A 12,190-nucleotide genomic window follows, 5' to 3' on the forward strand; every position below is an offset into this window, starting at 1 on the left:
ATATCAGAGGCATCAAGTTTTGTCTGAGTTGCGGTCCTTCATCAGTTCTGATCTTAGAGCTGTCCTACGTCTATTATAGTGTCTTTTTGATTGTTAGAGTTGTTATTTTTCTATTCCCCTGATATATTATATCAGCATAGGGGTAGTCTTGTATTCTTGCTGTATCCCTATAATATAAATATGTGCTCAGGTTCGTGACTGATTGATCAAGCCCTAAACCTTTTTTACCTTTCTTCTCTCTGTCTCCCTCTCAATTTTTCTCTCTTAATCCTAATTTTTCATACTTTATAACGCTTAACTCTGATGTATTCATGCTCCAAAGTGTATTGTGTCATGGTGATAGTAATTATTTAAGGCTGTCTATTTTCAAAATCTGGGTCCAAATTTATTAATAGGATGTTGTGAATATGATGCAGGAGGCAGTGAGAAGACAGATTTCCTAAATTTTATTTGATTTTATGCATCAAGGGCAATTTTATAATTTCATAATATTCTGGAATGGGCTGTGCTAACAGTCTATTAGATCTTCTTTTGGGCTTTATTTTAAGTTTGTTTATTTACTTGGGCTTAGTAGTAAAAGCCTAAGGATTTCTTAGGGTTTTAAGAAATCCTAGTTCAACTAGGATTAGGTATTAGTCTTCTATTTAAAGAGTTGTAGTACTTTCTATTGAGATAGAGATTAATGAATGTTTTCAGAATTTAAGAGCTATGCTTTCTTTTACGGTTTGTGTAATGCGACCTTCTCCGAGGTGTGATGCCAAGGAACCTAGGTGTGATGCTTAGGAAGTCTAGGTGTGATTCCTACAATTTATCTATTTTCTTTAAATTTACTATTCACGGTTACTATTTACATCACTGTTCACAGCCACCCAAATCTTGATTTTCACCTTTTTTTTTCATTCCAAAATCCTATTAATCCTTGCCTCCTTTGAAAACCCTATAATCCCTATTATTTTCTAGCCTATTCCCCACCAAAACCTAACCCTAATTCTTCAAAACCCAAGCTATACCAGATCTGCCCCTAGTGTTCTAAATCAGATTTTGTTGTTCCCCTTGTCCTACATCAGAATATGGTTGGGTCAAGGCCAAAAACACAATTCTCTTGGTGGAACAACTAACAAGGATGCCTTATTTTACAGAATGCATGTTTTCTTCCTATTTTTTGGTTTTGTTTGTTGACATTCTTGTGAGAAGTGAAAACTAGATATCATATTCCATTTTAGCTTAAGCCAATTATACAACTTGGATTAAGATTCTTTTGGAGCTCCTAAATGATATTATGTATGTAAAGTGATCACTTTGGAATGCCTGCCTTCAGGCGAGTCACATAATGATAAGACATGTACTTATCTCAAAAAAAAAAAAAATTACAATAACATATGCATATGCATGTTCTTTCCTTCTAACTTATTCCAGAATCTGTTGAAAAAGATCTGACAAGTGTTATGGTTTTTCTCCCCTAGGGATTATGTCGTGAATGGGGTCCTATTGTCTCATTCAACTTGAAAAGGCCTGATGGTTCTTGGTTTGGATACCGTGAAGTGGAAAAACTGTCATCCTTATCTGGAATTCAGTTACGGGTAAATTTTTTGAAATAAACATGCATATTTATGTTTTATTCTTGTACATTACATCATTTTTTAAATATATTTTTGTTACTTTGTTTTTATAATTGAATTTTTCTGCATAATAAATGGCTGAATTGATGTTTTCACTCCATAAGGATTGGGAAGATCCAAAGATGCATTTTATTTGAGTTGAAAAAGCATATAATTGATTTCTTGAAGTAGCTTCTATCTCAAGTTGAGAACTTTTTATTTTTTATTTTTATAAGTAATAAAATATTATTGATATAAAAAAAGGTCACCCAAGAATACAGGGATCAAACAATCAATTGCATACATTACATAAATCTATTAAATTAACAACAAAAAATAAAGTGTGACTCTGTCTAGCTGACAACCAATCCAATAGGGTTCTTAAAAAGAATAACTTAAGATAAAGGATAGTTCTTTCTGTATGTTCAAAGCTCTATTATTTCTTTCCCTCCAAAGGCGCCACATCAAACAATAGGGCACAGCCATCCATATATCACCCTTCCTATGGTGACCAAATCTATCTTGCCAGCAAGCTAACAACTCAACAGCAGACCTTGTCATCACCCAACGCACTCCAAACAAACCCAATACTGTGGACCACAAATCAGTAGCAATAGAGCAATGAAGTAACAGGTGATCGACTGATCCCCATTACATTTGCACATATAACACCAATCTGAAATTCAAACATTTTTCCTCAAATTATCAATCGTTAGAATTTTCCCCAAAGCTGCCGTCAATAAAAAGAAAGCAACTCTAGGAGGGATTTTTGGTTTCCAAATGCTTTTCCAAGGGAATGGCTGATCACTAGGACCAATCAAGAGATGATAGTAACCTTGCAGTGGATCAGCAGATCATAACCCACCAATTTCTCTTTAAAATGAATAAATGTCTTCAAAATCAACAATATTATTTAGTTCTTGAAAAACACAATTTCTTAGAAGTACTCCTAGATTTTATTGATTGTACTACTAATAATTTTATTCTCAGTAGTTTCCACCAATTCAGGTAGGATTTTGATTAGTCTCTCCTATTAGTATTGTGTTAACGTAAATTTTCATGCATATAGTAGCAGTACTAAGCAAAAATCATGTTGTCATTTCCACACAGTTTTCCAAGAAAAAGACATGAAGGGGATGGTAAGACTTTATAATAGGATCTAACTTCAAACACCCCCTGGGATGATAGTTTCCAGCACAACTTGTCCACTCCATCCCCCTCCACACTCCAAAATATAGTAAATCCATAAAAGAGACAACCGATTCCAACTTCCAATCTTGAACCGCTTGGTTAAAACTGATATTCCAATGGTAGCTATCCCCTGAGAAAGATAAAAGCTCTGCACAGAATCATCTTTATGATGTTCAATACTATATAATTCTGGGAAGTTCTCCTTTGGAGGATGTCCCCCACACCAATGATCTTGCCAAAATTTAATAGAACAACCATCCCCCGCCTTAAAGCTAACAAAGCAATGAAAAGTATCCCACCCCTTCCTTATACTCTTCCACAGGAAAACCTCATAAGGGCCCTGTACGATATTAGAGCACCAGCACCACCATATACTACATATTTTGTGTCAATAATCCCTCTCCTCAAAGCTTCTCTCTCCAAAGCATACCGCTGCAACCACTTCCCCATCAATGCCTGATTAAGAAAATCAAATTTCGTATACCTAAACCCCCACTATGAAGTGGTACAGAAACATTCCTCTAGCCAACCAAGTGATACTTAAATTCATCTCCCATCCCTCCCCACAAAAAAATCCCTCTGTACTTTTGCAATACATCTAGCAACACTCATAGGAACAAGAAAAAATAATAATCATTTAACCATTATTCTAGCACTTTCCCTCACATGGGGTCAAATTCCTCCTTACTAAGTGGGGTTCCACATGTTGGAGACAAGGCTCAACGCAAGACCACTTGTTCTAATACCATGATAAATTACTATTTGTCCCAAAAGCTTAATCTATTAGGAAATTGTGGATATAATCACTCCAAATATTCCATATCAAGCATGATGAACGATGTTCCATACCCTATTTCTCAAAGAATTGAGTCTACATTGCCAACATTGAAGCACTCCCACACACCATCTTCAGCACCATCCATTTAACTTGAAACACTAAAAACACAAACCCCCATAACTCCCTTGCTATTGGGCAATGCAACAACAAATAATCAACAATCGCACCCTGTTATACACATACAATAAAAATTCACTATAAATTTACACCGTTTAATGAGATTTCCTATATCGCGTATCTTCTTCCATGATGCTGTCCACGAGAAAAGGTACTCTTGAAGGAGCCTTCACTCTCCATATTGCCTTCCAAGGAATGGACATTATACAATCATTTTTATTTAATTTCCAGCAATTGATGATCCTTTTTTTTTTTAAATTACACACACACACACACACACACACACACACACTCATACAAACTTTTCTTAGCTTTGGTATGTATTTTACTTTTTGGTAATTTTCTTTTCATATTCTTCTTTTTCATCATAGAATGCAACCAAGGCGATGATTAGTTACTAGAATACATGATAAATGCTATCTTTTGTTGCTTACATTGGCAACACTTAAGCATACTCTGTTGGACATTTTCACTGTCCCTAACAATGCATGTTCACTTTACATTGCTGTATTTTTTTGATGTCTTTGTATCGTTTACAAGTTTGATTGTATGATTTGATGACTTCTAATACACATCTAGTTCTTGATGATATGGGAGGAGCAGAATGAAATAAATGGTTCAATTTCTTAATTTTTGATAGGATGCTGATTGGTATGGTATCTCTTTGCCTGCTTTCTTGTGTAGACAGGATGCTTTTGCAATCCTGGAGCATGTGCAAAATATCTTGGCTTGTCTCACTTGGATCTTCGTTCAAATATGGAGGTATTTCTTATTTTATGGCTGATACTTGCCCACCTTTATATGACAATAATTGCTTTGTATCTGTTTCTTTGGTTTCCGCAAGTCGAATGTCTGCAATACATCCTTGACAATTGCACATTTGAGTTTAGGCTGGCCATGTTTGCTGGGATGACTATGATATACTTAATGGAAAACCAACGGGAGCTGTTAGAGTGTCCTTTGGTTATATGTCATCATATGAAGATGCCAAGGTAGATTTTCTTTTTGCTACTGCTCAAATTTTGAGGGATAAAAAACTCTTTTTTATGGCTCTGCAGTTTATTACATTTTCAGCATGAGTGTGACAACATATTTTAGGTAAAAATATATTGAGATAATTTCAAGATTCATCTGATTAAAGAATTTCTTTTGAAAATATGTTGATGGCTCTCTTAATTTTATTCGGGATGTTAATGGATGCCTTAAGGGTATTGGTTTAGGAAATATTTTTAGAAATTTTTTATAGGAAAAGAAAAATGTAATTTATTTTTTTAACAGCTTTTTATATTTTCCATAAAAGTGGTATTAAAACTTTCCTAAAATGATCAATTAATAAATGTCCTAAGGGCACCCATTAACAGGACCCTTCTTTTTTTTAATGAATTTTCAGTTGATGGCTTATTTATTGTAGATGTAAGGGGTTGCAACTCAGAATAAATTTTAAATTTTTTTTTTGTTGTGCCTTTCTTTTCAGTCTTATTTTTCTTTCTTGTAATAATATGCAGAAATTTATTGACTTCGTGAAAAGTTCCTTTGTATCATTGCCAAATCAGGCTGGACTTGGGTATCACTTGAGAGAAAGGTCCATCCCCTTTCCAGACAAAGGTCACCCCTCTATGCTACTTAATACAATATTATTATATATGGTCTTGGAACTTCTCAACATGCTATAGCACTAACAGGAAAAAAATATTGCTTTGTGTCTCTCTCTTAATCAGTTCTTAGTTGGAGTAGCCTTCCAATTATACAGGGTGCCACATCAAGCACTAGTTTTGTATGTGCTTCATTTTATAAGACGTAATTAACTTCGGTTAGGGAAATGGCAGTTAGAGAAAAATGTGCTCTCTGAGAGGCCTGGCTACCTCAAATTAGTCAGAAATACTGGTTTTGGTTATTTTTTACATTTGTCTTGGATCGGTATGGGTGGATTTCAAAGTTTTTTTTATTGAATCGAAGCTGTTTCAGTTGGTGGTTGAGGAAGGGGGGAATTTTTTCTCCCTTAAGATTTTTGAACGGGGAAAGTATTACACGCAATCAGTTTTTATGGGTAAGAATGCAGCACGTTGGTTAATGCATAGCTTGGAACACATTGTGATTGGGGTCAACCCCAAGCACTTTTTCACGCTCAAGGAAGGAGATGCTGCTTACACATTGCAACGGGGTTTTATCTCGTTTGGTCAATATTTATTAGTGACAGAGCTCAAAGTAGGGGGGATGAGGAGATCTATCATTATTCCTGCAGGCAAGGTACAACAAGGTTGGAGGGCCTTGGGATTGAATAAAGTAGAATGTTGGAACCTTCTCATTATGCGTTGGGTGGTCCAAAATTTTTACCATACAAGCCTAAGCAGTTTTCAGAGATTCATTCTTCTCGGTCCTTTGTTGAAATGGTAAAAGCTCTTTTGTAGGCAAGGAGGCACTCACAACAGCCCTCCATTAGAGGGAAGGAGAAGAATTGAGTAGTGGAGAATAAAGTGGAGCCTCCGAGAGACAAATCTTGTACACAGGTGGTGGTTTTTGAAGCTCCAGCTGAAAACGCTATCCCGACAGCCATGGGTGGTGTGGAGGGTAGAGACCGTGGTATTAATGGGGAGAATAAGTTTAAGGAGAAAATTTTCGAAATGAAATAAATTTAGATTTCCTTTGAATAACTTGAATTCAAAAGATGTTGATTTTGGAAAGGAGCGACAAATTAGGAGGTCACATTGGCTAGGGATTGTGGAAGTGAATGATTTTGGAAAGAGGTAGGTATCTTGGGATCGTTATAAGTGTGATAAGCAAGCCATTAATTGGGTAGCACAAGAGGCCAAATTTGCTCAGATTGATATTATGGGAATGGGCCCTTGGCATTCAAAAGCCCATGCACCTCTATTGGGAAATTATAAGAGTTACTCAGGCCCAATTTTGACCAGCCCAAGTAACTTTGAGGCAGGCGACTGTTCCAAGCATACCCAGGCGGGAGTGGCTATGGCAGTTAGTTGAGTCCGAGTTGGCCTACCTCGTCATCCACCATGCCGATCTTGACAGCGGAAGTGGCCCAGGCATCCTTCGAGCTAAGATTGACATCCTTAGAGCCGATATGAGCTTTTTTCGAGCCGGCAATGGTGATGGTGTAGTCACCTAGTGACTCGATGGAGTCAGCGGTGGTGAATTGGTCATCTTTGGTGGCGATGGATGAGGATGAGGAATCTGTTGGTTCGGAGGTAATGGTTACTGTACATGAGTCTTCTGATTTTAAGGGGGTACAGCACTCTTGTCCCATTATTAGGGACTTGGTTGGAGATTTGGATAAATCATGGGGTAACTCCAAAGAGTGGATGTTACAATTGCATGATGGTTGGCAAATAGTGCTTCCTATGTCTCTATATTGATCTCTAGAGAGCATGTCGGATTACTCAGTCATGGAGGGAGAAGTTGTAACAGGTAATGATTCTCTTGTCAATGAAGGTCAGATGGTTAGTTGGGCAGATGAATGTGATGGGTTAGTAGATTCTTTGTTTGTTGTTACTGGGTTAAAGGATGAGATTTGGGAATTTGATGAGAGGTCGATGACTTGGGAGAGAGGTGGCGAGCCTCTAGTTGTTGTACTTTTGGCCACAGAAGTTCCCTTGGAGTTGGAGTTAGTTCTGTGAAGGAGTTTGGGTGTAAGGAGAATGTTGATAGCAATTAGTTATCATAATGGGTAACCAATTGGATTAAGGCTTTTAGAAAATCGGTGGAAACTTCACTGAAAGGTTTTGAGAAGCTAATTACAGGATTGTTGTTAGCTATAGAGGCTAGGAAAAAGAATAAATAGCATCATGTAGTAGGTGATCAAATGAAGCAGGTCAAGTCGGGGCAGAAAGGTCAGCAGGAGTTGAAAAATTTATTGACCTCTATGAATGTTGAGAATGGTTCAACTAAACTAAGGAGTGTAAGTAAGGAGTGGGCTGTTGTGGTTCATAAATGAATTTGAAGATTATTTTTTGGAATGTTAGATGGTTGAATGAGCAGGATAAAAGGCTGCGGGTTAGAAATCTGGTTAGGAAATGGGGGCCAAATGTTGTTTGTCTTCAAGAAACTAAAATGGAGTTGATAACTAGAGCTGTGATTTGCAGTTTGTGGGGTAGTCAACATGTTGATTGGTCTTACTTAGGCTCTTATGGAGCTTCTGGAGGGGTGTTAATGATGTGGGACACACGGGTTGTGAATAAAGTGGAAGAAGCAGTGGGGCGATTTTCGATTTCTTGCAAATTTACAAGTGTGTCAAATTAGTTTGTTTGGGCGTTTACTGTAGTTTATGGTCCTAATTCATTGAGAGATAGAAGGTTCTTATGGGAGGAATTATTTGGTTTGAGCAGTTGGTGGAATGTTCTATGGTGTGTGGGTGGTGACTTTAATGTGGTAAGGTTTCCTTCTGAATGCTCTGGTTCTACTTCTTTTACTGCTGCTATGTCGGAGTTCTCTAATTTTATTTCTGAGCAAGGTCTCTTTGATCTTTCGTTACAAGGGGGATCTTTCACTTGGTTGAATTCTCGCGAAGTTGCTTTGAAGGCTAGGCTGGACTGATTTTTGTTTTCTGCAGATTGGGAGGATAATTTTCCAACTGTTTCTCAACGACGGATGTTTAGGTTGTTATTTGATTACTTTCCGATTGTCCTTGAGGGTGGTTCTTTTCAGAGAGGTAGAAGGCCATTTAGATTTGAGAATATGTGGCTTACGGATGAGGGTTTCGTGGCGTCTAAATTACACTTAGTTAATTAGGCTAAGTTTTGTAAGGCGTTGCAGGTTGGGGGGTTAGGTATTAGACGATTGAGGAGTTTTAATTTTGCTTTGTTAGGAAAATGGTTGTGGAGGTGTGGCATAGAGACTGATGCTTTATGGAGGAGGGTTATAGAGGCAAAATATGGGAATGTTTGGGGTGGTTGCTGCACAAAAAAGGTGACAAGTGCTTATGGTGTTAGCTTGTGGAGATTCATTAGAAGTGGTTAGCTGAATTTTTCTAAACTCCTTCTGTATGATGTGGGGGATGATACTAGAGTAAAGTTTTGGAAGCATGTGTAGTGTGGAGATCGTACTCTCCAAGAGGCTTTTCCGGAACTTTATTGTATTAGTAGGACAAAGGATTCTTCAGTAGCGGAGCTTATGTGTTGGTTTGGTGAGAGGATTCATTGGGATGCTAAATTTCATTGTCCACCACAAGATTGGGAATAAGAATCTTTTGATTTGTTTATGGATATGGTCTACTCTTCGACTGTACAGGGGTTAGGTCCTGATAAGGTTCGTTGGAAGCCAGCAGGGAGTAGAGGTTTTGAGGTTAGAGGATTCTATCTTTCTTTCTACCCTCCTACTCTCTTATCCTTCCCTTGGAGAATGACATGGCAATCGAAGGTTTCTCCAAGGGTAGCTTTCTTTTCATTGTCTGCTTCCTTAGGTAAGATTTTAACAACACATAACCTTTGCAAAAGACGTGTGCTAGTTCTTGATTGATGCTATATGTGTAAAAGTTGTGAGGAGTTAGTGGATCATCTTCTGCTTCATTGTCCCATAGCTTGTGAGTTGTGGTCGTTGGTGTTCTGCTTGTTTGGAATTCATTGGGTTATGCCTCACAAGGTTATTGAGTTGTTTAAGTCTTGGCAGGGTAAGTTTGGACAACATCGCAACTTAGATTTTTGGAGATTTGTGCCTCATTGCTTGTTATGGTGTATTTGGTGTGAAAGGAATGCTAGAAGCTTTGAGGGATGTGAACGTTCTACGCCAGAGATTAAGTCTTTTTTTTTTTTTTTTTTTTTGCACACTCTCCTTGATTGGAGTGTGGTTTTTTGTCATCTTTCTTGTTCTTCCCTTACTGTTTTACTTAATCGTTGTAATTTTGATTCCTGATTTGTGTACCCATAGTACATTTCCAATGTACTCAGATTGGTTGTTTTCTATTATTAAATAAAATTTTACGTTACCTATCAAAAAAAAAAAAAAAAAAAAAAACTTTGGTTAGTTCCCTAAATTTGGCTGTACATCTTTTGGCACCACAATGCATTGTTATGAAATTGGCCTAACATTTTTTCCAATCACTCTTAACATTAGTACTCATGGTGGATAAAATGCATATTGCCATATTACAAGAGAATGTGTTTCTAGAGGAAAAACTCATATTGCTTGTCACAAAAAAAATTTATATATAGAATTAGTAAAGGTTATAAAGCAAAGAAGCACCCGCATTTTTTTCCTGTGAACAGTTGCAATGCCCTTAGAAACACCTAAAACCTTTTCTAATCAATAAAGTTCTGGAAAATGTATAAAAGGGAAGCTGACAGGAAAGGAAGTATATTGATATCAATGATTATAACCATAATGAAATTTTGAATCTCCCCTTCCCCTCCCCTAGGTGCCAAAACTTTCTTATAAAAAAAAGCAGATAAAGAAATTGCTTACGATACATTCAATGCGAAAGAGATTAGGCAGCTCACATCTTTTGTGATTTTTTAAACTGTTGAACCCTTAAGTTTATATTTCTGAGTGAGTAGATTGGATCAGAGGACCTAACAAATTAATTTTTGTGCTTGTGTATGCTTTGAGATGTTTGGAATTCCATGAGGACAATGAAGCCATCAGTCATTAATGTTGCTCTCTCCCCCTCCCCTTTTCTCAAAAAGTAGAATTAGTAAATGGGTTCTTTGCAATATTTGGCAAATTGATAAGGCTTGATGAAATGGTGTAAGTTCCAGTGAAGCTCACATGAGATTCCAGCTTGATTGAGATATTGCTTGAAAGGGACGCATTTGCCACTTGAAAAAGTGACTAATATTGTCGAACATGGGATATGTATTTTGTTGTCTTGATTCATACTTATTTTAATTTTTAAATGTTAAAACACTGAAAACGTTCTTTGTTGTCACTTCTTAGTGCCATTATCATATTTACACCATAGATTCCTTATCATCAATTTTGCTTCTCAATTATGTCACTGGTATTTATTAAAACTGCTGCATACTTTCCCTGGTAAAACTATTAATAACTATACAGCATTATTTTTCACTCTCAATTGTGCTTTTAGTAGACACAATCATTGAATTACTTAATGCATTGTCTTTTTTATCCAGCATCTTACCTGTTGATAAATTGCAGGTCTTGAAAGCAGATTCACTTCTAGTTTCTTTCTAAAGTCCATTACCATCTACCCAATAAAATCATGTGCAGGATTCAGTACAGAAAAGTGGCCTCTGAGCATATCTGGTATTGCTATTTGGACATTATAAGTATTACTTTTTTGATGTAGTATGTGTGATACATCATTAATTTCTTCATCTTAATACTGGGTTTGACTGACAGGGCTGTGATTTTATTAGTTTTGTTGTAGTATGGTAGCCATTTGTGGTTTGCACATTGCATGTTCTTGTGCTTGGATGAATATGTAACACATCATTAATTTATTTGGGATACTAATGGGGCATTGTATACATCAAAGGTGAAATGCCAAAATAAATATCAGCGACAATATGATTTTATTTCCAGTTGCATGTCAATTATATTTAAAGGTTATTTAGGGCCTACTAGGAATCATGCAGTTTGGAACTTCTGTTCAGATTAGCGACAACAGAAAATGCCATAGAAAATTGATTTTTACTTCCTTTGTTTTGTACTTTTCCCCCTGGATAAATAAATAATTTCATTGGAAAGGAAAAGGGAAGCCTAAGCTCATGTTTAAAAACTTGTAAGGAGTGATCTAAAGCAAACATAAGTAATAGGTAGTCTAGAAGCAATTGCAGTTGGAATAGAGTAGGCTAGTTCATAAATAATTTCCTAAGTCAATTGGTAATTGTGAATGACTTCTCTAGCATGCATTTCCATGTGAAATGTAAACTTTTAAGGAAGTTTCCAGGAAAGCTCTCAATGTATTTTCTTTCTCTTTATGTGTAATTCCGTTTCCCTCATTTTGTTGCTTCCATTCCATTCTAGAGGCACATGAATAGGTGGTTTTGCCAACATTTTCGGTAAGGCTATAACTCGATGAGATAGAATGCGATCCAAATTTTATATTTGTCTACAAGGTAATAGTGGAAAAGGGAAAAATCAAAAGGTTGTTTACTATCTTTGTAACGGGGAGACGGTGAATCATTTGCTGCTCCACTGTGAAAAAGCTTTTCAGTTGTGGAGCTTGGTTTTTAGATCATTTGGGATCTCTTGGGTTTTGCCAAGATTGATTGCAGATACGCTCTTTGGTTGGTGGAATTGGTTTGGAAAGCACTCTTCTAGTATTTGGAATTTAGCTCATTTGTGCCTAATGTGGTGTATCTGGAGGGAGCGAAATTGGCGAACTTTTGAGGATACGAACAAATCCGAGGACCAGTTGTTCGCTTTTTTTAGTGGTTCTCTTTTTGATTGGTCTAGGGCTTGGGGACTCATCTCTAGTGGCTCTCTCCCTTTGTTCCTTAATTCTCTGCTCTGTTCTTAGATCTTTGTTGGTTTA

At 36.8% G+C, this 12,190-nt stretch overlaps 1 protein-coding gene across 1 annotated transcript in view; it reads left to right on the forward strand.

Annotated features, from left to right (window-relative positions):
* Positions 1 to 12,190, forward strand: part of LOC112038259 (molybdenum cofactor sulfurase) — a 35,169-nt gene that overhangs the window by 10,534 nt on the left and 12,445 nt on the right. The window contains exons 11-15 of the mRNA XM_065777809.1: positions 1,464 to 1,580; positions 4,429 to 4,506; positions 4,635 to 4,736; positions 5,250 to 5,349; positions 10,849 to 10,956. Coding sequence (XP_065633881.1) covers positions 1,464 to 1,580; positions 4,429 to 4,506; positions 4,635 to 4,736; positions 5,250 to 5,349; positions 10,849 to 10,956 — 505 coding nt within the window. The remainder of the gene's footprint in view (positions 1 to 1,463; positions 1,581 to 4,428; positions 4,507 to 4,634; positions 4,737 to 5,249; positions 5,350 to 10,848; positions 10,957 to 12,190) is intronic.

Source organism: Quercus suber, unplaced genomic scaffold, assembly GCF_002906115.3.
Source record: "Quercus suber isolate HL8 unplaced genomic scaffold, Cork oak 2.0 scaffold_165, whole genome shotgun sequence".
Taxonomy (NCBI): Eukaryota; Viridiplantae; Streptophyta; class Magnoliopsida; order Fagales; family Fagaceae; genus Quercus; species Quercus suber.